Below are 26,688 nucleotides of genomic sequence, written 5' to 3'. Positions count from 1 at the left end.
GTTGTCATAGTTGACTTGCGAGATTTATTTAATGGCAAATGTTTCAGTCAGCTTGTATATTCAACTTGCATATTGCAGCATAAACAGACTTTAAAACATATACAAGCTTAGTGTAAACGTCGCTTCTCATTTCTCAGTAATTTGTAGTGTAGTGGCATTTGATCAGGCTTCCTGGTAGGCCAGTGGGTCCGAAATGATCGCGAGATCGTGTAAACCATTACTACACCGGGTGTCGCAACCGGCGCATTGCATTCTGCTCTCAGGTAACACGGAAAAGTGGTTGCTATTGCTAGTTACTTTATTCATTTTTCAATATTTTTATTTAACATAATTATTTTTAACAATGAAGTTAGTCTATTAACCCAAAACAACATAATAATACTTAACAGCATACCTTCAGATCCACAGCGCAAGCTTCGTCACCATACAGATAGCTCATCCACCTCACGAGTCCTTCCCCGGCTAGGCGGAATGCATTACTCCATGTTAAAAAAAAAGTTTTAACAATTAGATTTATTTATGTTGTTAAGTAGTGCATTAGTCCGAATTCTGGTTGTAAACAAGCAATTTTTGGCATAGCAGTTAAGAAACATGAAACTCTTTAAGGGTGATTTTATACTTTGGAACGACCGTTTCTTGCATCGTCTTCCAAACAACTCAATTACTAAAAAAATCACTTTTTCTGTTACCAATAACTCGTATACAAAAACCAAACCTTTTATAAGCCTTGGTTATCAAAGGTCAATTTCTCCCACGCCAACCTAAACCCTCACCCAACCGACTAAAGGTCACAATCAATCGATTTATTGTAATATAAGCAGTACAGTTGGTCTCACGTTCATCGTTTTGATTGCAAATTGAATCTTATCAGATAGATATAAAGTGTTGTATCGGTTGTGACGGAACGGAGCCCGCATTCCGGCGTGCCAGTTAGCTGACATTTGCCGACGCCAGCGCTGGTTGAGGTTGTTCCCAGTTGTTTGTTCACAGGCAACGCTTTAATTCTGGTGTAGGTGCTAGTGTAATATGACCTCGATGGGATAACAATTATACTGAATAAAGAGGTCTCGCTTACATTGGTTCGTCTGACTTATTTGCGTAAAAGATGGGAATACAGAGCCTGTTTCGTTATGTATAGAAATGCACGGATTAGCGATGAAACCCCAGTCATATCTATTTGGATTAAGTACATTGCTTTTCCAATAGAAATGGCGAAACCGCTGTAAACTTATAATTTTACTATATTTTTACATGTGAACCTAACAGTACTAGAAGTTTGCATTCTAAATTACCTGATTTTTGTAACTGTTCACAACCGAACACGATGTGATATATTAAAACCCTTTAGGTTTTTTATGTTTACTTATTACCCCACATCCTTGAAATCCGATCCCGCTGTCAAAGATTAAATATCCCAAACCGGTCGAAAAGCGATCAGCCAAGGCGAGCCGGTTAATTTGCTTGTAGATTACAGCTAATTGTTAGTTAAGGAACGATTAATAGCCTAGAGCCTAATTACAAGATCTAACATGCAACTATTTCGCATGAATGTTTGTTAATGCATTTTATTACCTATGTACATAACCTAAGAAAATGCTATCTAAAATTAGGTAGATATGAGTAATACTAGAGCAGTTTAAGATATGAGTAATATATTTTATGATAAAAATTCAAATAAGAAGCAGAGTCATGAAACAAAAACTAAAAGGTTGCTAAGATTAGGTACATAAAGAGTAATGTAGTACTTTAGTTTTTTGTATAGAATTTAATAAGCTTTGATGTTCCCTAGACCAAATTTTTATAGAGTTTCAAATAAAAAATAATTTATAAATGATACAACACATTCTCCAAGAAGACGATTACATTAATCTAGTTCGAGTTAATCTAAATAATCGACATAAAATGTTACATTACTATAAAACAACCCCGTAAGTACTTCAATCAATGTTACTTCGGAAAAAGCAGTTCAATTCTTTGTTAATTAACTATTTCACGGGAAGGTTAGCACGTTGATTTGTTTAGTTCCGTTAGATCTAATCAATAGACTAACCAATCGAAAAAATCATTCGCCCTTGTACCAAAAATACTAATACAAAAAATGCAATAAACTTGTAGATAGATTTACTACTTCTAGTTTTACAGTTAAAGGGTATGCTTAACGCCAAAGATTATCTAAAAGAGATCGCTCTTTAGCAACAAGACCGCCTGTTGTCTGCTTCTCGGAAATTGCATTTACTGAGTTTTCAAAAAAGAGTACCTATTCTTAATACATATATAATATAACCAATGATCGTACATTTTCCAGCATTTTTGGTGCAGCAGAGTGGTGTTAACGGAATTGGTATACAGGGTGGAAAGATAAGTCGGGCCCTGGAGGGAAACTACCTTAAATCCTTAAGCTGGCTCATTTTACTTAAAGGAGACTATCCTTTATTTTTTAAAAGAAACAAAACTGCATTCAATGTTTTTCTAAAACTCGCTTGCCTCGCCCGGGACTCGAACCGACTAAAAATTCCAAAAAATAAAAACTCGCAATATTATTCTACTAGTCGATACAGTTGATGTTAATGATAACATTTCTCCAAGAAACATTAGGTCTTACACTCGTCTGTCGTACAAAATATCCATAAAATCTAATATTTAGTACTTAAGATTTTTTTTAGATAAGCCAAATTGAAGAAAAAAAGAAGAATTGTTTGAATGCAGTTTTGTTTCTTTTTTAAAAATAAAGGAATGTCTCCTTTAAGTAAAATGAGCCGGCTTAAGGATTTAAGGTAGTTTACCTCCAGGGCCCGACTTATCTTTCCACCCTGTAGATAATTTCAACTGAAATTGTAAATTAAGGTTAATATTAACGTAATTAACGCTAATTAATCATTAGGGTGACAAAATGATGTAGCGTTTGAAAATATAGAATATTATGATATTTATGATATTATATATAAAATAAAGCTTACATTTTTTTTTGTGTTTATTTTTAAGTTTATAAAATACATATAGGTATATGTTAGTCTGAGAGGTATTTGTAATATGGGCCTTGTTGCCTAAATTAAATATCTAAATAAAATAAATAAACAGCTCATGTTTTTATGTAGTCAGACTTCCCTGCCTTATGCAGTTGATCCGGGCTTGATTATTTCTAGAAAATAAAACGCGAGAATTCCTCGACCAGTCTGGAATGTCGGTTATGTATAGGTACTTTCGTTCCTTATCTCTTTAATGGCTTCGTTAATAACGTTACATAAGGTGCAAGAAACGATTAAAAAACACGGTTTTGTAATTCATATGTGGCTCGATCTTATAAAAGGCTAGGTAGAGATACACCTACTCATCAAGAGATTTAGATAAAGTGTTGCCTATATAAACAGTGGTGATTAGAGGGCGGAGTACCGGTGGCAAATTTCACACAAAAGGTATGGAGTCGCTTTTATAATTATTATTTTAGGCTTGAATAATAAAATTATTCATTTACCTAATGTACTTAGTATGGTACCTACTCGTAAAATGGAAGTAAGTACTTAACATTTATTTTCATAAATCGATTTCAGGAACACCTAAATGTTATGTCGTAAATGTTTTGGGTTATTTTTCAATTCACCATTCATCGATATAATATTTTTTACCATATGCAACCTTTCTTTTCAAAAAGTTACTAATTTACAAATTTATGAGACATTTAGAAACTAATTATTTGACATCGTCAATTTAGACAGCTGCTTTACATCTATATTATCTGAATTATTATTGCGTCGGCTAAATATTTAAAACCGAAAAATATCAAGATGAATAAGCCATGTGAAGCAACAGTTCTGCGGATGATAGAACCGTACGAAAATCTTGTATAATGAAGAAGAATGTAGCATTCACTGTATTTCTTGCTCAGTGGATTTAAATCAGTTGAAAAAATATAATGTCGAAAAACACGTTAACAGTAAACAACACCAAATTAACTGTGGAAACCAAAATGGCACCTTTGCCTATGATTTATGCGTTTTCCTTATAGCGTGTAACATCCCATGGAAAAGAGTTAACCATCCAGAATTTAAAAAGTTCTTTGGAAAATACTTAGATAAAGGCGTAAAACTTCCCGAAGAAAGTGTTTTGAGAAAATACTATCTTACCAGAATATACAATGCGACCGTCAAGCAAATACGAAATACATTTTTCGATTCCAATTTATGGCTTGCGGTGGATGAGACTCTTGATAATTTCGGTAATTGCGTAGTAAATGTAATTATAAAATCACTTGATGATGCTTTACAAAGGCCATATTTGTTAGCGTGTAAAGTCGTTAGTACTGTAAACGCGAACTTAATTGCAGCGGTGGTTGACGAAAGCTTGAATTTTTTGTGGGAGGATAATTTTACAGATAATATGAACAAGTTTTTAATATTCTGTTCGGATAGCGCAGCGTACATGCTTGCTGCCGGCAAGATTTTGAAGAAAAAGTACACTAAAGTACGACACGTAACTTGTTTCGCTCATGGACTACACAGAATCGCGGAGCAGATAAGATCTGAACATAAATTGGTCAATTCTTTAATATCTAATGTCAAGAAATTTTTTTTTAAATCACCACACCGCGTCCTATTTTTCAGGGACCATGCGCAGAATGTGCCTTTACCGCCGGAACCCATTATCACTCGTTGGGGCACCTGGTTAAATGCAAGTTTTTACTACGATAGATATTTTGACGTGATTAAAAATGTTGTGATGCAATTGAACAGTAAAGAAGCTATTGCCATTAGAAAAGCCCAGAAGTTGTTTGAAAATGAAAATTTAAAAAACGAGTTAAGTATTATAAAAAATTGTTACGAAATTATACCAGAATCGATAGAAAAATTAGAATGCACTAAAATTCCGATAGAAGAAAGTTTTCTGGTAATAGATATAGTTAAGAGTATTTTAAGCCTCCAAGGAAGTGAAACCGTGCGAAATAAACTCGAATTGGTTCTAGATAGAAACTTAGATGCTGACGAATTAAGGAATATGATTACAATGGAAAATTATAAACAAGTCCTTAAACATGCAACCATGACATCGGTAGATGTAGAGCGATCGTTTTCCACTCATAAATGGATCTTCAATAAATTAAGAAACCGATTCACTCCGAAAAACCAGGAACATGTGGCCATAGTCCAGTCATTTTATAACATGGATACGCACTTAAGTGTAGATTGTGAGGAGGACCTCGAACACATAATTCCAGTCCTCAATTGTAATTGAATGGTCTTGAAAATAATATATCGTTTGGCAGGTATAACTTCTTAGTCTAGTATTTAGTACCTAATGATAATGTTTTGATAAGAAAACATATTATTATGTATTATAGATATTAACAACATATTACATTATATTTGTATGCTCGTAAGATAATTTCTATAATAAAGTTCCTAAAAATTATTATGCAAAATTAATCATTTATTCGTTATTTATTTAATCATAAGAATACTTAGGCGACTCCATACCTTTTGTGTGAAATTTGCCACCGGTACTCCGCCCTCTAGTGATGATATTACAATATCCTTAAGGTGTTTTAGTATTGTCAGATTTGACAAATACCACGTACTTAATGAACGCCCCCTACATCTAGTAAACTGGACATATTATTTGGTGATTATCAAGAATTAATAAAAAATAATATTTTCGATTAGGACATGTGTACCACCATACCATACCATACCCTACCATACCATATCATAGTCAGCAGCAGAGGTTAGAGGTGAGGTAGAGTGTATGTTATGAATTGTTCAAAATGATTTATTGTTAAGCTCATATACACACACTATGCCCCACAGATCATTTTTAACAATTCACCCGCTTCGCTACTTCTGCTTCTGACTACACATTCATATTACTTTCTTATATACGCTTGTCGAATAGCCCTGGCCCGCAAAGGCCCCGCGGACCGTTAGTATCGATGGTGCCTATTATTAAATTTGCGCCACAAAACAACGGCGCGTATCGCAATTTTCGAACGCCAATTAGCGAAGCGCTGTCAACGGTGCGTCAATCAAGCTAGCGGGCCGTAAGCCGTAATCATAGACAACGTATCGACAAAATGTAACGTGTGATAAACATTTTATAAGATGGTCAAGCAAATGGTACAAGCTTTATCACTGACTGTACTTCTCTTTCCACAGGCAATTAATACTCATCAAGACAATTCTAAAAACCCCAAACACAATTAGGTAGGTTGCGTTGTTTTATCACAGAGTTCCTATGGCCACCTCTGGTCTCCATCATCAGATCAGTTCGATGACACCATAATATTGCATTGTCACCCAACTTACGTATGTATGCAAAATTTCAGCTCAATCGGAAACCGGGAAGTGGATCAAAAACTTGCAAGATTTGATTACAGACAAGACAACGGTCAGGTGAAACTAAATAAAAGCTTGTAAAAGGCGCGACATTCAAATTTCTATGAAACGATATCCCTTCGCGCCTACTTTTTTCAAATTTGCCGATTTTTTCTACTGACAAGATTTACCTACTTGACCAACTATATATCGATATGCGAAACAGACGTTTTTGAAAATGAGGCAAATGTACTAATTTACATAAAAGTATGCATTAACCCTTTATAGGGCACGCTTTTAGATAGACAAAGGCGGGGACAATGAAGACTTAGATAGTACCTGTATAAATGGCAAAAATTACTACCCAATGACATCATATTTTCTACGTATTCCTTATGCAGATTTTTTAGGATTTTGCGATGAGGCTTACTTGAATCATCTATTCATTTAAATCTGTACCGTTAAGGGTTAATACATGTAGGACTAAAATATTTCATTCTAGCTGACGAAGTGACATCACTACATTCACTACGCGTTGGAAAACTTATTTTGTTTACGGTATTCTCACGCAATATATTATATTCTAATTTATTGCTATAATGATTGTTATTGTTATACGGATGCTTTGCCTGGTTAATTACTGTAATTGTCTAGAATTAGCTATTATCAAGTTATAGAACGGGTCATTAGTTATAAACCATTACACCGTTTTATTAGGTACCTATAATAAACATCTGCAATAAAATAAAATTATTATACCTACACATTTTTTGCAGGCAAGTATCTCAAAAGCATATGTCTGCTCCAGTTCTCTAGTTTTTATAAAGTGGCGCGGGAAATCATTATCAGTTCGTGAACAATGGCAGATTTGTATCAATTAGAAGCACAGCGTTTTACAGTTTTAAACTGACATTAATTTAACATAATAACCAAACGCAATACGATAACAAGTATTTTCCGAACATATAATTTGGCAAGTGTGTACTTGTTTGTCATTATCTTCATGAGTTCGATTTTAGCGAGCACATCCCTATTCGGTTTGGGCAAAAAGCTTACATATGACATGTTTGTGTGTCCGGCTGGTCTCCTCTATAGGTCACATTTCTCAACCAATTCTCGTAAATTTGGTGAGCAAGTTCAATAATAACGAGTATTTATAAGGATTTTTTGTTGATAAAATTTAGGGTGATTTGTGAGCCATGGACGGGGCGGATAGGTACACATCGCTAACTTCGGTTTTCATCATTAGACAGCTTGGTGGTTGTTAGTGCCACAAAGTCTCATTTAAACCGGAGCTCTTAGTTACGTAAATTACAGCTTAAGTATTCAGCAACCACTGAAACTAACATGATTTGTTATGACACATCCATGGGGTAATAAAAAAAATATGTTTTTTACAATTTTAACCAGTAACCAACGTTCCGCCCGTAACGCAGTAACGTCAGTGTGTAACCGCCATATGATAAATAAATAATACAATTGAAAACCTGTGACACGTTATCATTAGATACATTGTCTTAAAAAATAACCATAAGTTTTAATAACGAAGTTTTTTGAAGATCGCTGCTATTGTGTCAATTTTCTAAAATCTAAACAATCGACAAAATATGGCTCGAGGCAGTCGAGGCAAGCAAGCCTAGCTTTCTTAACTTTTACTTTCGCAAATCTACCAATTCCTACGCATCATTATTTTCTTTATTTATTTGCCAACTATAGAGCAATTCCGTTCAATTACGGCACAGCCATCGTTAGAACTACATAGTTACGACATTTCATGGTGGAGAATCCATCCGTGAAGCTTGTGCGAAGAAAACTGACGGATTCTTGTGTGAGGATTTCGCTGTATGTATATACAGGGTGTCCCAAGACTATGGAACATCAAGGGAAAGTACCTTAAATATCTTAGATAGGATATTTTGCTGAAAGAAGACATTATTTTAATTTAAAAAACAATTTAAACTGCATTCATAGATTTTTAAATAATTACATGGTTGAATCTGGAATCGAACCCGCAACACGAAAAAAAAATCACCTGTAGTTTTATCATACCGATCGAAAGGCTTCATCATAAGGATTATGTTTTGCTAAATAACATAGTGTCAGAAATAAAAGGAAGACCATATAAGAGATAAGTTCTGTGCATACACGTGTTCGAACACACACGTGTGAACCTGGAATCGAACCCGCAACACGAAAAAACAATCACCTGCAGTTTTACCATACCGACCGAAAGGCTTCATCATAAGGATTATTTTTTGCTAAATAACATAGTGTCAGAAATAAAAGGAAGACCATATAAGAGATAAGTTCTGTGCATACACGTGTTCGCTTTGAAAGCACTGTGCATTTGAGTTATCATTTAACCAAGTGATTGGAATCTCTAATCTACACTATGAAAGTAAAGTTTAGTTTACGAGTATAACTATGTACATGCATAAACAGTTAAGAAGACTGCAAGCCTCTTATTGTAACGTTCGTGCCTTTGTTTGAAGGCGTCAGCGCGAGAAACATTTTATTGCATTGTTCCACCAGGATGTAACTAATAAAACTAATAAGTTAGCGATGGCATATACTACACAGTTGACCATGACGAAAGATTTTTCATCTTATTACAATGGAATAAGATTCAAAACGTAAATATCTCCATGTCGACTTACGGCGAGCTGCATAGCTGATCTGATGCTGACTCACTGGGTAGTCCCCAGTAGTTGCATGCAACAAGTTTTATTCGAAATTAAACTGTAATACCTACATATTACAGTGAAACCTGGATAAGTGGGATCTCAAGGGACGAGCAAATATGTCTCACTTAAGGAGGTTTTTAAACTAAATCAAACTTGAAGTTGTTTAGACACAATTAGGCAAATGCGGAATTTGTGGATAGACTAAGAGTTAGTAAGAATACGGAAATTGTTCAATGAAGTCCAATTAGAGAGGTCATAGATTGACGTTATCTCAGATACAGAAGTCAATTCCCTATAAAATTCTAAAAAACGATTAGGAAATGTAATCTTATAAATATAGTCTCAGTAAAAGAGGTGAAATACACACTCTGTCTCAATTATAGAGGTAAATGTGACTATAAAATCACAACAACGAATCCCAGTTATAGAGGTTCGTTTTATCTCAGTAACAGAGGTAAAGTAAAGTGCTAAAGTGTCGGGACCGCACCATGAGTCCCAGCTATAGAGGTTTCTCACTTATCCAGGTCCCACTTAACCAGGTTTCACTGTATTAGTTTAATGGAACAAGAGGAGAGCACAACTTCTTCGATCTCACATTTGATCAGTTTGGCCGTTCATGGTTTGAAATGTTAGAAACAAAAATTTCCATATGAGTAGTACTGATGATGTACAAGTAGTAGTAGGTCCTACTATTATGTACATCTAGCCGCAAACTTTATAAATCAATTAATTTATAATGTATCCACTGTACAGTAGGTATGCTGCTTAGCTGGGGCGTATGGCATATCATTCTTAAGAAACAGTGCGACATTAAAGTATGATTAAAGTAGCTACCCGTTTCGAAACTAATTAATGCTACTTAATTCTTCTTCACGTATTTACTGATAAAAACCTTATCATCTCGTCTCCCGAGTTACTCAATATTCTGACCATCATTTAACTCATAAATATAGACAACCCACTCGACCATAACGAAGTGAAAAACAATAGCTTGTTAGCCAGTTATTACATTGCACTTAATACACCGTATAGCGTTATACTCCGTAGGATTCCATCCGATCGTCACTTTCAACTTCTCTGGGATGATTGTGCAAACTTACCGCGGTTTGAATTTCACTTTGGACGTATTTCATGCAGTTTCTTTGCGATAAGTAAATGACAAAAAACATAAATTATTTTATCAGCGATACAACTGAACTGAGAAACTGAACAATTGAACATGATTTTACAGTTTAGTTACACTAGTCAATGACTGTACTTGAGACTTACCTATGTTTATGTCCACTTTGTCTTGATCAAGTTAAGAAGTGCTATACGAGTATATTCAAGGGTCTTATACGAGTAGAATTGACCAATTTTACGATTTTTTTACTATGGGTTTAGACCGTACCCTGTGTTAACCATAAACCGTAACCAATTCATATAGGTAATTGTATGCAAACTTACGCTATTAACAAATAATTTCACTGATTATATCTTTACTTTGTATTTGTTATGTGTAACAGCAATGGACATTCATAAAAAACCAGACAAGCGGCCCTATTTCATGTCATTTAAACCAAAACCGGGTCAGTGGCTGGCCGAGAGCGCTCGTTCATTCATTTCTAAGATTAGGGTCCCCCCACATCTGGCGTCTTTCGAGCGTCGGCGTCTGTCGGCGTCGGTCCAGCGCTATGGAAAATGACGCCGTTGCGCAGTTGCGTCGACGCTGCGTCGACGTTGCGTCGACGTCGGCCATAGAATTTTAGACGCCGACGCTCGAAAGACGCCAGATGTGGGGGGGCCCTTAGTTGAACAGACGAATCGCAGACAGTCTCTTTGATTCGAATTGTCAACTTTTACTGAGCTGCTGCTTTGATTAAAACAGCGTTTTACTTATTTATTCCATCAATCAACCCTTTAGTGGACGTATCTTTCAAGAGTTTCGATTCAAAATAAAATGTTCTAGGTAAAAACAAACAAACATACCATCTGAGTTTAACTTGTGGGACTAAAAATCTTTAACGTACGTCATGAACGGGGTCCCTTTGTTTCCCATAAAGTTTTAAGTCATAACGTATTGTTTGTCATATTATCATTAGTCATAAAACTGAAACCGTTAACTTTTTAGGATTTTCGTAAGGTTATTCTATAGATAGGTTAGGTTTGTTTTATGGCAATCCTGAAAATACGCGTTTCTGAGAAAAACCAATTATGACTAACGAAAATTCGGACAAGCGATACATTATGACTTAAAACTATTTGGGAATCAATAGAGACCGTCATGAACTTATCAATAGAATGTAAACAAACTTGACACAGGTACGCAACAGGAGAATCGTGATTTTTTCAGTATGGTGGCAAAATATAGAACCAGACATACACCAACCTAATACCAATAATACGGGTGCTCTTTCTCCAAGACAACATTTAACTTTTAGTCCATCTCCGCAAAGGAAACGCTTAGCAAATCAATCAACTTATATCTTATAACTCACGAGAATCTCAGGTATTTGAAACAAGAAGATATAACATGTAAAATAACAAAAGATGCAAAGTTAATGACCTGCCAGCAATTTCAGAACATTAATATTACGATTAATTTTAATGTTTTCGCGGCATTCCACCGTCGATGATTTACAACCTAACGATTTAGCGAACACGCACATAATTTTGTACCCAAGTATGCTATAAATAATTTGCACAGAGTCATCACAAAATTGTGATACATTAGGATAAGGTCACAACAGCCAAGGTGATTTAGAAGGATTTAAAACACTAAAAAATATGTATTAAGTATTAAATTAAAATAAAAAATATACTGCTAGGTGGGATTTTGTAAGAGGATGCCCTTTGATGACCACAGCGAGTGAGGTCAGATTAATGTACCTACCTGCTCTTGAAGGCCATTTTTGCAATTTAATTTAAGTGAGTTGCAATAATGTGGTTTTTACTGTTTGGAGGGCTGTTGAATAAAGTTTTGTACGTCTGCCTTTTAAAAATGTAGGTACTATGTTTTTAAGTATACACGGTGGCAAAAAAATAACTGCATTTCCGTTGCCAGGAATTTGAGGTTTTGGGATTATACTAAACAACTTTTACTATGGAACCAACCCCCAAATTGCGAAAAACAAAAATTACCTTCCGATAGAAAATGGACCAGCCAAAATGTATGAAACAGGCAATTTTTTTTTCACGGTTTTGGGGTTGGTATAATAGACTATACCACATAGGTGTTAACCCTTGCGTCGTCTCAGGCAAGACAACGGGCGTCAGATAGAAGCGTGTCCTTGGCCCGTACCGCACTCGGCCGCGCCGGCATATTGCAATCGAGATCTCTGTACACATCACATTATACTAATCCATACTAATTCATATTCATATACATGTCGGTGGCAGTGCGACAGAGAGGCAACACGTCGAACGTGGTTCGCGGCAGGCCCTCTGGCTGTGTGCAAGGCAAGAGTTTCTGGAGAAACGCACATTGTGGACATCCAACCAGCTAAGATACAAAAAAGATCCAAAACTTTTTAGCCAAAATATGTAATATTGCCAATACTAATACGCATTGGGAGTCAAGACATCGCCTGAAGCCACAGAATAAATAATAGTACTAACGTACAGAAAGGAAACTTCCTACAAAACCGAAGTTTGACAGCGGTTCAGGGTCGAATCATGCTATCCCTTTCTAATATGTGGCACTATCCCTTTCGGCTATTTAGGGTTGTCAAAATTCAAGTGATTATCTTATCTGTGGTCGTGCACGCAAAAGTCAAGTGGTGCCAACCCTAATAATTGCTCGGAGCAATGCTGAGCCGAGTTTGACCGAAGTCAGGAGTTTCGCACCCCTGCTGGAGCTAAGTCCACCATGTTTAATGAAAAAGAACCCAGCAATAAATCTGCGAGAAACGAAGCCACAGCTTTATGTCGCCTATTCACGAAGCCTCCCGCCCGTTGACCGTTGCCGTGGGCCGACAACCTTCGCTATTCACCCTCCTTGAACTCTACAACCTAGAGATTACGGGCTAAGATAGCTCGGTTTAACGTCGCTGATAAGTTGGTGACGACGACAATAGGTCGCACGCGAGCTGAATCACGAAGTAAAGTAGTGCAGTGTAACTGTGGCTTGGGATACTTAGATGGTTTTAGGGTTCCGTAGCCAAATGGCAAAAAACGGAACCCTTATGGATTCGTCATGTCTGTCCGTCTGTCTGTCTGTCCGTGTATGTCACAGACACTTTTTTCCGAAACTATAAGAACTATACTGTTGAAACTTGGTACGTAGATGTATTCTGGGAACCGCATTAAGTTTTTCACACAAAAATAGAAAAAAAAAACAATAAACTTTGGGGGTTCCCCATACTTAATACTGATATTCTAAAAATTTTTTTCATCTAACCCATACGTGTGAGGTATCTATGAATTAGACTGGTCATATTTTTCATAAAAACGATTTCGACTGGCAAAGCATATTACTTTTTGGCAACCGGGTTTTTTAACCTAATTAGACCCCGCTGAATCCGAATTTGCCGGTTGCTTGATCGAATTCTTGACCGGAAGTGAGATATTTGACATTAAAGGTCCCTTTTTTTCGTTTTTCGTAAATAACTCTTAAACGGTGGCGCATAGCAAAAAATTTTCTATTACATAAGTAATCTGCATAAAATTACCTACAAGAAACATTCAGTACAATTTTTCGCTAGGATCAATATTCAAAGAGATTTCAACGCGGGAAATTTAAGTATAATCACTTCTAAGGTCCCGTTTTTTAGGTTTTCGTAAATAACTCATAAACGGTGGCCAATATCAAAAAATGTTGTTAGACTTTAATAATCTACACAAAATTTTGAATAAAAAAGATTCAGTACACTTTTCGCAGGGATCAATATTTAAAAAGATAATAAAGAGGGAAAGTTAATTATAATAAATTCTAAGGTTCTTTGTTTTTATTTTTTCGTTAATAATTTGAAAAGTATGACTCATAGCAAAAAAAATCTTATACATAAATAATAAACGTAAAATTTCCTACAAGAAACATTTAGAACACTTTTCGCTAGGATCAATATTTAAAAAGACAAAGCAGCGGGTAAGTTCATTATAATCAATTTTAAAGTCCCTTTTTAGTTTTTTGTAAATAACTCGTAAACGGTGTCCCATAGCAAAATAGGTTTTTAAGAACAAATTATCTACATAAAATTTCCTCCAAGAAACATCTAGAACACTTTTCTCTAGGATCAATATTTCAAGCGATATTAAAGGAAGAAAGTTAATTACAATCAGTTCACAGGTCACTTTTTTTTAGAGTTTCGTAAATAACTTGTAAACGGTGGCCCGTTGCAAAACAATATTCTACATAAATACTAAACATAAAATTGTCCACAAAAAAGGCTCTGTACACTTTTTCGCTACGATCAATATTCAAAGAGGTATTAAAGGGGGTAAGTTAATTGTAATCAATTTTCAGGTCCCTATTTTTAGGTTTTCGTAAATGACTCGTAAAATAAGGCTCATAGCAAAATAAGTTCTTAATGTTCTTGTAAATAAATAATCGATATAAAATTTTCTACGAAAAACATATGGAACACTTTTCTCTTTTTAGGGTTCCGTACCTCAAAATGAAAATAAACCGGCTACGCGCGAGTCAGACTCGCGTTGCAAGGGTTCCGTACATTACCCAATTTTTAACAATGTATTTTGTATATGTGAAACGCGAGTGATTGCCTTTAAAAAACCTGTCGGGATCGGTTCAAAAACTAAGTAATGCCCGACTCGCCCTTGACTGCATAATTCTAATAGGTTTTCCTGTCATCTATAGAGGTTCTATTTTGTATATTTTTTCAATATTTTAGACCCAATAGTTTCGGAGATAAAGCCCCTCCCCCCAAAATAAAACATTAAAATACAAAAAATTACCATCGGGGGGATGGTCTGGCCTTTATCTCCGAAACTACTGGGTCTACATTTTTAAAATAAAATAGTTCTTTACCTATATAGACGAAAACCTAAAAATAGGGACCTGGAAATTGAATATAATTAACTTACCCCCTTTAATACCTCTTTAAATATTGATCGTAGCGAAAAAGTGTACAGAGCCTTTTTTGTGGACAATTTTATGTTTAGTATTTACGAAAAACTAAAAAAAAGTGACCTGTGAACTGATTGTAATTAACTTTCTTCCTTTAATATCGCTTGAAATATTGATCCTAGAGAAAAGTGTTCTAGATGTTTTTTGGAGGAAATTTTATGTAGATAATTTGTTATTGAAAACCTATTTTGCTATGGGACACCGTTTACGAGTTATTTACACAAAACTAAAAAGGGACTTTAAAATTGATTATAATTAACTTACCCGCTGCTTTGTCTTTTTAAATATTGATCCTAGCGAAAAGTGTTCTGAATGTTTCTTGTAGGAAATTTTACGTTTATTATTTATGTATAAGACTTTTTTTGATATGAGTCATACTTTTCAAATTATTAACGAAAAAATAAAAACAAGGAACCTTAGAATTTATTATAATTAACTTTCCCTCTTTATTATCTTTTTAAATATTGATCCCTGCGAAAAGTGTACTGAAGCTTTTTTATTCCAGATTTTGTGTAGATTATTAAAGTCTAACAACATTTTTTGATATTGGCCACCGTTTATGAGTTATTTACGAAAACCTAAAAAACGGGACCTTAGAAGTGATTATAGTTAAATTTCCCGCGTTGAAATCTCTTTGAATATTGATCCTAGCGAAAAATTGTACTGAATCTTTCTTGTAGGCAATTTTATGTAGATTACTTATGTAATAGAACATTTTTTGCTATGCGCCACCGTTTAAGATTTATTTACGAAAAACGAAAAAAAGGGACCTTTAATGTCAAATATCTCACTTCCGGTCAAGATTTCGATCGAGCAACCGGCAAATTCGGATTCAGCGGGGTCTAATTAGGTTAAAAAACCCGGTTGCCAAAAAGTAATATGATTTGCCAGTCGCATCAAGAAGGAGAGCGATTTTGGATCTTTTTGTCTAGTCTAAATAGGTAGGTCTTCAAAAATGATATTGAGGTTTCTAATATATTTTTTTTTAAACTGAGTAGTTTGCGCGAGAGACACTTCCAAAGTGGTAAAATGTGTGTGTGCGTGTGCGTGTGCGTGAGTGCGTGTGTGCGTGAGTGTGTGCGTGCGTGCGTGCGTGCGTGCGTGCGTGCGTGCGAGCGTGCGTGCGTGTAACTAAGTAGTTTTTTTTTTATATGTCATAAATCGTAAACCGCAATTTTATTATGTTACTTGCTGCTACGGAACCCTTCATGGGCGAGTCCGACTCGCACTTGGCCGCTTTTTGTGGTGTGGGGTGGAAATGATGCAACGTCTTTGTATGGCTGAGAAAGGTAATATTTTGCACTCAGGTAGGAACAAGTGGAATTTTATAATACGTATAGGAGGCAAACGAGAACACGAATCGCCATATAGTCGCCAATGGACACCAGGGGTTGCAAGTACGTTGCCGGCATTTAATCAATCAATCAATCAAAGCATTTATTTTCAGTCTACTAAGGCCCATAGATACATACCTTACAAACTAACATATATATACAATAATAAAAATCTTAAATAAGTACGCTCTTTTCTTGAAGGTTTGCAATCTTTAAAGTCAGAGCACTAAGTTTTTTTAACAAATAAGTTTATATTTTAATCGTCTTTAGAAAATCACTTTTAGAAAAATACTTAGAGGTTTTGACAGTTAAAATCATAACTAAAGTTAATACAGACGTTTGGTTCAAAAAAGGCTTACTAAAGTAAAATGTGAATGTGTGCATATCATGTATTTATGTGTGAATGAATGTGTGTACAACCTCGCACTCCAAATACATAAATACTAAAGATAATACAGACGATTGGTTCAAAAATAAAAGCTAACTAAAGTAAACTGTGAATGTGTGTATTTATGTGTGAATGAATGTGTGTACCTCGCACTTCATATACTTACGTAAATACTTTAGCCAACAAATGGAAGGAAAGTCAGCACAAAGCGGCAGGTCAACGAAAGGTCGGGACTGGAGATAACAACAAAGATAAGTTACCTCGTTTTATTAGCGTATCTACTTAACGCTTACTACGGGTAGGGACCATACCATCAACTTTAAGAGCCAACAGTAGTCATGTCTCCATACAAACGTAGGTACTCGAATGTTTCCTCCGTGGGTTTTGATGCTAGAGCAATGATTTTTTCAACACTGATTAATATTGTCAATATCTGTGTCGGACCGTTTTGCTTTTTTTTATATTTTTGTTTTTTATGCCGCAATGAGAGGCGTAGTATTCAAAACTGATATCAATTAGCCAAAAAAGCAAAACGGTCCGACACAGATAATTTCATAATCATTTAGATTTCGAAATTTGGTTACGATTAGTTAAGTTTTGGAGGAGGAAACAGTCGAGTACGAAACCTCGATTTTTGAGATTTTTACGCAGGATTTTTCGCCTCGTCCTTATCGCATTAGTTTTAGGAGCCGCTTCCGTTAGCGAGACGGGTATATTTACCTAAAATATTTAAAACTCAGCTCCTGTTTCGTCTTAATAACAGATTGTTGTAACTAAAGTATTCTCTATACTATACCAACCAAAAGTTATTGACTACGAAAGGTCCCTGTGGCCATCGGCGCTTACGTCGCGTTCACATTAAATAGTATAGGGGCGCCGCTAATAATGGCGTAAGCGCCGACGTCACAAATTTAGATATTATGATCTGGTCTGATTTACAAGGCTTTTACTTAAGTCACAATCAATGATTACTTAAACGCCTAACAAAGAAAGCCTAAAGCGTAATGCCTTGGCTTTGGCTGTTAAAAATATTGCACAATTGTATCTAAACAGAAAATCTAACCAATACAATAATACCTATTATATTTTTTTTTACATTAAATGTTGCAATATTCGTAAACTACTACACATGTATACAGGGTGGCTAAAAATTTCGGGGTTGGCCCCATAGTAAAAGTTGCTCAGTACCTCAAACAAAACCTCCCTAGCAACGGGGGCCCTTACGGATACACTTCGACCCATAGGGATCTTTTGTGCAACCCTGCAGCCCTGGCAATGAGAATGTAATTATTATTTTAGCCATCGTGTAGATATATAACCAATTGAATAAGGCATTTTCCGTCACCGAGGGCCTACCGCGAACCACGTTCGACGTGTTGCCTACCTGTCACACTTAAGTACGAATTTACAAGTGCGACAGAGAGGCAACACGTCGAACGTGGTTCGCAGTAGGCCCTCTGATCATATTGTAAGTGCGACGGTATGAACACAGCTGTTCTATCTGGGGCGATAACCGCCAACATCTTCATCCAGCCGAATAAATGACGCACTAAAATAGATCTGCGTGTGAAAGAGTTCAACGCGCTCGGATAGCCCATTGGGTGAATACAGTATCAGCCAATATTATGTAAATTTATTTAAAAAAAATTAGTTTCTCAGGCGGCGCAAGACCGGTCATTGTGGCGCTCTTTGGGGGAGGCCTATGTCCAGCAATGGGCGTCCTCTGGCTGATATGATGATGATGAAAGTTTCTGTTATGTTTTATACGTGATGTCATTACCATAAGGGCTCGATCCCATGAAAACTTGTGTTACAAATACTACATAGTTATACTCAAGCGTGTCAAGAAATGGGCTCCGAAATATGGAAAAATCTTGTGGATTAGGTACCTACTTATTTGACCAATAATTTCCACAAACTATAATGATATATTTTAATCAAGAGTATCAAGACACAATTACAATCAATACACCTTATAAAACAAAGTACCCCGCCACGTCTTATCTGTTTATGTGTTTGTTCGCGATAAACTCAAAAACTATTGAAACGGAATCTTGAGGAAGGTTTAGGTGTAGTAATTTGTTAACGCGTGCGAAGCCGGAGTGGGTCGCTAGTAATATACCTAAATAAAGCTAACCACCGGTTCTACTCGTAGTTATCTACGGGTTAAAATGTCACTCATAAAATCTTCTTTTGTTTAGGTAATAAAAATATAACTCCTTCATCGTTTGTTAAGTAAAAACACAACTCAACATTTACACATAGGTAAACAAGAATCACATGTTCATTAAAACGTGTGTATAGTTTTTTCTCAAAGCTGACGCCACGCGATGAGCTCATGCATAATAATTATTCAACACAAGAAATTGTGGGGCTTTTAAACCGCTAATAATTCTAATAAAACGGTCTTTATATATGACGCTATTATCATTATTATGTAAAATCTGGCTTTAAGCGGCAAGGTTAGTTGCCCAAAGCTCTGTACGGATATTATGGTCGTATTTGTCTACGTGACAGCGTGATAAAACGGTGTCCGTCTCTTTCTATCCCGCAGAGTTAAAAAGTGACAGTTGTTTTATCACGTGGATAAATGTGGATAAAGCGATCCATAATAGGCTTGCTGGTGTGGATAAACGATATAATGTAGAGTCTGTTCGGAAAGAGAAGAGCCGTGGAATGTATTGGGCCCCATACATTCAACTCTTTTCTTTCCGAACAGACTCTAGAATTTGTTATTTGTCTAGCACGAATAACAAATTCTAGATTTTATGATATAGAAGGCAAACGAGCAAACGTAATGATGGTACGGGATTACCGTCGCTAGTGGACACTTGCAACACCAGAAGGTTTGTAAGTGCGCTGCCGGCATTTAAGATGGGAGTACGCTCTTTTCTTGAAGGTTTGAAGGTCGTATCGGCCCGGAACTATACCTTATACCGCTGGTGACAGTTCACTCCACAGTTTAGCTGTGCGAAGTTTGTGGAGAAACGCACAGAGGGGCTACCGCGAAACCGAAATTCGCAAATTGCGGGGATCTTTCTCTTTTACTTCAATGAAGGCGTAATTAGAGTAACTAAGAAAGATGCCCGCAATTTGTAAACTTAGATTTTCGGGGTAATAGCCCAGTTGAGGGCTGCTAATAACCATCTAAATAAGGGGAGAAGATAGTTTTATCTCTAGGATGGATAGGTATGTTGTCGCGTAAAGCAACATATAACTGTAATACCAATAGATCAGGTATGTGCGGTTAATTTAGGTATGTGTTACAATATAACACGTTACTACTACAGAAAAGCCAGATAACAGACAGAATTACGATAGCAGAAAGTAGATTCGTAAAATTGATTTATTGAAGCCATTAGTTATAAGAATACATGCGATTATTAATCGAGAAATTATACATTTACTTATAAATAAAAATCGCATTAAGCTCATTCACAAAACGAGAACAAGTTATAAAATTAGAAGTATGTAGGTACATATAATATTCTAAGTATAAGCGCGGCCGTTCGTCACAACGGCTTAGCAAGTTCAAGAAAGTATATCTGTGGACTAAACCAGCATAAGAACGCTGTGGATTATGCATGTTTTATCATATTATATTTTATGTAGGTACGTAATAGTCAGCTAACCAGCAGCCAAGGCTGGGATGCGGTCAATACCGTGGTTTAAATACCGGGACGTACTAATTTTTTTAAAGGAGGTACCAGATAGTACAAATTAGGTACCAAAATATGGTATGCTTTTTGTTTATTTTTATCTAGGTACAGTCGCCATCAGATATATCGGAGCAGCCAAGGTGTTCACAAATATCTGAGCACGCCTCTATTGTCAAGGCGTTATAGTGCGCATTCAGATATTGTGAACACCTTGGCCGGTCCGATATATCTGATGGCGACTGTAAGTACACCCGCCATCCTGACTCTCGCACTATCGCCCCTATGTAGGGTTGTCACGCGTCAGGATTTCGTATAACCTGTCAGGACCAGGATTTATGGTCCTTGGTCACGATTGCGGTGACTTTGGAGCGTCAAGGTTCTTTAGAAACCTTAACTAACCATTAGAAGTTAGCTAAGGTTGGAGTTGGACAGAGGAAAGGGAAGGTTATGCTGAAATATTTGTGAATCAGAGAGAGAGCACGAATGGAACAGCTGCCACTCGGATCAATTTTAGAATCAAAATTTTCTTAAAAGTGTTCTTTGCAAAAAAGAGTGTTACACGCGTATTCGGGAAACGAGATAATCACAAGATCTAGAAACGATATAGAGATCAACTAGATTTACATTAGATATCGACTAGATGTGACTTGGATATCTAAGTCATAACTTGTCGAAATCGTTCAAGAGGACGTCCAGAATCGCGGAAACGTCAAATTTGACATATCTATCTTACAAATATCTTTAAATTCTCCATATCGAAACTTGTTGACGTCTAGTAGAGATCTATTTCATTTTCCGAATCGAGCCGTGAATCAAGTTAAAAGATTAAAAAAAACGATCGGGTCTATGAATATTCGGGAATATTATTTCGAATTTATAGCTCACTTAAGACCGGTTGGCCTGAGGATTCTCACACTTGCGTAGGCTTTAAGAATACTTGGAGCTGGTCGGAATGTCCCAGCTTTAATGGCATTTCTTAACTGGTCCCGACTGGTCCGATGACACCCGATGAGCGCCGATTACGACGCTTTTACATCCGGATGCCGGCTAGGATCTCTTATACCTTACTAAAAGCTTGGGTTTACAAATGCTTAACTGATTATATTAGACCAGAAACTCATTCTGATTTCGCATTGATTCTAAAATATTTACCAAAGATCGACTTAGGGCCACTTGCACCATTCTACTAACCTTGGGTTAACCGGTTAACCTGGAGATACTATGGTTACAGTACAATTTGACACTGGGTTAACAGTTTAACCGCTTAACCCCGGGTTATTGGGATGGTGCAAGTGGGCCTTATACCAAAATCAACATTGCAACTGATATTTCTGATTTTTCGGTTATTTCTTGTTAAAAACCTCTATTGTCATTATCAAATAAAGATAAAATTACGCAAACCTAATTTAGGACAAGTAGAGCGTCTTCTGCATTTTGTGTTTCACTAAAAATCGTTCAAGTTATCTTCAAGACAGTACTTCAATCCTTCTTGTATCAAGGCATCTACTAGTTACTTAATATGCGTCAAAGGTACCAATGCCTCAAGCCCCAACATTACTTATACAGTATGCTGTCGTGTCGTAACTGCACGTATCCCACTCAATTGACTCGACAATACTTTGCAATTCGACTAGAGACCGCTATGTTAAGGTTAAATTCACGATTCCTGAGTAAGTACCGTTATTTTGACATTTGTTTATAATATCTGAAGATTATGACTGAATTTGAGAATCCCACTGGACAAACTAACAGAAAAGTCGATATCAAAATGCCTAGACTAACCTACCTAGATAACTACATGCGTAAACTAAGATAAGTTTGCGCAAAGCTAAATGAAGGCTCTGAGTGAACTTTAACTCGGCAATCAGCACATCTGTTTCTGCCATTACCACCTATTCAATTACCTTCAATGAATGGCTGACATTTATGATAAGAAATTATGCCTTGCGGCGTGATTATGACCTGAGTTCACGCTCATTTTTATTTTTATTCATTTCTGACATGCATACCTACATATTTCTATCTATCTCTACTTACAACATGTTTTTAATAGACCAACAAGGCACCTTATAAGGTCTTTTGGTATAAGAAATATACGTCTTACGAAAGTGTGTGTATAACCATTGTGATAAGTTTTTTTTTTAATTAGAGGAGTTAAATTATAAAATGATGCGTTTCCACATTTATCTCAATGTATTTGCAATAAATAATCACTTTATAAACCGTAATTATAGCTATTTCTTTGCTATAGATCGCGTAAATTCTGCGAGGAATTTTCAACACGTTATGAGTTTGTTACAGGTGATGGCAGATGTATGAGAAAAGTTACGGGTAATTACTTAAGTTAATTTTAATTAATAATAGCATTATGAAAACTGCAAGTCTTTAATGGCAGTATTTTATTTCCTTTTGAATTGCGTCTTAAGATTGGGCCGTAAGGCGAATAATTGTTTTAAAGACAAAACCTGTCAGGCAGGTACGGGTTATTATTCATTGAAAAGATTTTTCCGGAATGCGGTCATCATTCAAGTCATAATAACTATGCGGTACCTATTTTTAGAGCCACCCCACACTAGCGTCTTTTGAGTGCCAGCGTGTATAGTCTGTCTCTTTAGGTATTTAAAAAAAAAGTAAACAAAATCTACCCTCAAATAGCTTCTTAAGCCAGTTGAGGGTAGATGAAAACATTACAAGATCAAATAATGTAGGTATACAGGTTAAAGTCAGGTTTTGTATTTGATTGGTCAATCAATAAATGTTATAACCAGACATCGTAACTTTTACAGCATTTTTGGGGCAGCGGAGTGGTGTTAACGGAATCGGTATAAACAATTTCAACCCTAATGATTAATTAGCATTAATTGCGGTAATATTAATCTTAATCTACCATTTCAGTTGGAATTATATATACCAATTCCGTTAACACCACTCCGCTGCACCAAAAATGCTGTAAAAGTAACGATGTCTGGTTATAACTACCCGAAAATGTACAAATTATTTGTTTTCTTTTATTTAAGTACCTAAAGATAGGCAGCGCTATGGAAAATGACGTTGCTGCGCAATTACGCCAACATTTTTCCTTCCTTAGCCACCCACCGAATCAAGAGAAAAATTACTTTTAAAACGCAAGGTACGCTTAAAGATGTTGTCGAGCCTGGCAGCTAAATAAATATACATGCGTAATGAATGGTGTTCCATCAAGTGTGTCGAGGGCCGGGCTTGTGACCTCCGGCTGACCGGTCCGATCACCCTGCCACCCCGGCCTGTTCTTTGCACGCCGTGTGAAAGCCGCCAACTGTGGGTTCGCTGTGATTTCAGATCATTTTCGCAAATAGGTGTTTTTGTTTTGACCTTTGAAATTTGTCATGTGCCTTAACTTTAACCTATTAATTTAGTGCTTTTCACTTATGTCGGTCTAAGACAACTTACTCTCGCTTCTATAAGTGAATAAAGTATGGTAGACATCATCTAATCATCTTATCTTATTCATTCTATCTGTCAGAAATGAGATTTTTGCGGCCGCAGAGTCGCTTTTTCTCACATTGTGTTTAACAGTTAGAATGTGATGTCATAACCCGTCGGAAGGTGCTAAATAGACACTCTCACAGCAGACTCATCTTTTTCAACCTACTAAAAGTTGTCAAACCACAATTGCCTACTTTCTCAGTTGTCCAGCATCCCATTGCCGCAACACGTGATATAGATGTAAGACGCCGCATTCCTCGAGTTATGCCTATGCACCGAGAAATATTACGTAACCTACCGCATCACACCGAATGATAATCACGATAATTCATTGAACGATTGCCACACTGTCACGCAAAGCTTTACGCAAGACTCATTTACAAGTTTTACAACATCGCGCTAAAGAATACAACCAATTGTATTAGCGATCCTTACCTCTGGTGGAGCAGCGAATTTGAGGTTGGCGAGAGATCCGTGGGACCTGCTCCGGTGCTCCTGTCGGATGCTGTACGAGAACGCGCGCTCGTTTAAGTGTCCCTTCTTCCTGTAAATCCCGCCGGCGTCTTCTACGGCCTCCAAGGTGGTCATGCTCTGAGCGGCTTTCATGGAGGGCGGCGGGGGCGGCTTAGAGCGGCGAGGGTCGACGGTGGCGTACTGCAGGCGGCCGCGGCCGGGCGGCGGGCCGGGCGGGAACGGGCCCGGCGGCATCCCGGCCGGCATGCGGCCGCGGTGCGCCAGCGTGGCCGCGCGCGCGTGCGGGAGCGTGGCCGCCGGGTGCGCCAGCAGCACCATGGGGTGCCCCCCGGGCCCAGCCGCCCACGCCGGCGGGGCCCGTCCTAACGACCTGCCGTTCATCATCGGCGCCGGGCCCGGCATAGTAGCGTACAGCTCGTCGGCCGAGGCCGAAGACTTCTTCTTGGTCTTTTTTGTGGTTAGCTTCTTTTTAGGTTCCTCCGGGGGAGGGGGCGGCGGCGGCACTGAGGCCGGCCGCGTGATCTGGCGCGGTCGTGGGGCTCGAGTCGGATGCGGGATGTCGTCGCTAGCATCGTCGCGTTCCACCTCACCCACCCACACTTTATGGTTCTCGTCGCCATCGTATACTTCCAGTTCCTCGTCGGGTTCGGGTGGTAAAGTTGTCGGGGCTCGTTCTGCTTCTAAACGCTTAGCGTAAGAACTGTCAGCGTATGCGTGGAAGCAGCAGCGGACTAGAGCGTTGGCGGCGGCCTCGCGCCGGCAGATAAAGGCGTGACATTCCAGAACCTTAATGCCCTGGGTGCGTCTCAATACGGCCGCGAACAGAGGCGGGCGCCGCGGCGCCGGAGCTCTCGCGAACGGGGAATCTAAAGGTAGGAATCTCGGGGCACCCTCGACGGTGACCCGGCGCACGGCGGCGCAGTAATGCAGACTCGAAATGGGAAAAAACCTGGCCACCCGCGAGCCGCTCTCGTCCACATTCTCCAACAATATCCCGTTGGACCAGACCGAGAGCCACGAGTCGATGCCGCCGCTGGTCGCGCCCTTATCCGGGTACAATTCTCGCAGTGGTTCCTGTATGCCCTGGAGGCCGTCCTTGCTCTGCTGGGGCACCGCGGATCCCAAGTATAGAACGCGACACCTACAGATCGGCGTCGACTCCATTGCGACACTGCACTATCACAACATCACACTGTATCACACGAAAACACTGGCACGCGCAGAGGGACGTGCGGCGGCCACGAGTCGCGCGCGGGGTGTGAGTGAGCGGAATTCAAGATGGCGGCGGCGGGCGGGAGGGGCGCGGCGCTACCTGCCTGCGCTTACGCACCTGTGAAGACGCGGGCGCCGATGAACCGGCATTGTGTCAATGGTTCGTTGCGAATTCGGCCGCATTTCTCTCGGCGGGACCAACGTGACGGAATGCCACTGTTGTCTTGCTGCAGTGAAACCGAAGATCGATCGGCTTATTGGGAGATAACAGTTTTCTCTTCCAACATTCCCAAGATAGTAAACACTAAAATTGATTTGTATTATGTAAATTTTTGATGGCACCTAATCGCTAAAGCCAAGATAAGCCTTGATTAAAATCGAATCGATTTCTTGGGGGTAGGTAGGTAGGGTAGGATAGGTATCCTGCTCATAGACAATGAGAATCATCTTCACCAGCCCATAACTACCTACGTTGCTGACTTATGGCCTAGTTTCCCACCTATCAGGCTACAATCGCGTTTGTAAAAATGAGTGCGTGTGCCAATTCTTGGGATTAGGTAGCCCCACGGACCCTGGGCTCCCCAAGTGAGCCGACAACGCTAGGAAGATGATGACTCATTAGTAAGAGGGCGTGTGTTTTCTATGTTGTCTATTTATCTCAGGTTACACTTATGAATCTGTATTGGGAGGCCTATGTTCAGCAGTGGACTTCTTATGGCTGAGATGATGATGATGACACTTATGGATTACACCCACTTCCTACATTCCATAGTAAACAGCTTATCGGTAGATCTGATATGTTAGTACATTTTAACAACTGAATATTCAAATCAAATCGTTACCTTGCGTTCAAACGGAATTTTCTCTAGGCGAAGGTCGATATAATTAGCCATTTCTAGTTTTATAACTCTAATGGCATAATAATTAATATTAAATAGGCCGTAACGACCAACATATTACCTAACAAGTTAGTAATTTATAATATCATTTGGTTCAGAGTGATTAGTGAAGCAATTGGAACAAATCAAAAATCTCTCTCGCTCGGTATCACCTGAGACTGCTAAGCAAATTAGCGGTTTCTCAAATCGCTAACTTATACCTTAAAT

General features: G+C 37.9%; 1 protein-coding gene across 2 annotated transcripts in view; it reads right to left on the bottom strand.

Moving 5' to 3' along the window:
- Positions 1-25,640, bottom strand: part of LOC134674536 (uncharacterized) — a 46,989-nt gene extending 21,349 nt beyond the window's left edge. Inside the window, exon 1 of one of the 2 annotated variants that reach the window (XM_063532640.1) lies at positions 24,332-25,640. In XM_063532640.1, coding sequence (XP_063388710.1) covers positions 24,332-25,534 — 1,203 coding nt within the window. In that variant the 5' untranslated portion in view covers positions 25,535-25,640. The remainder of the gene's footprint in view (positions 1-24,331) is intronic. The other variant, XM_063532639.1, reaches the window with a different exon arrangement.
- Between the last annotated feature and the right edge of the window lie 1,048 nt (positions 25,641-26,688).

Source organism: Cydia fagiglandana, chromosome 20, assembly GCF_963556715.1.
Source record: "Cydia fagiglandana chromosome 20, ilCydFagi1.1, whole genome shotgun sequence".
Classification (NCBI taxonomy): domain Eukaryota; kingdom Metazoa; phylum Arthropoda; class Insecta; order Lepidoptera; family Tortricidae; genus Cydia; species Cydia fagiglandana.
Note: the sequence above shows the minus strand (reverse complement) of the source record. Positions and strands in the feature narration are given on the sequence as shown.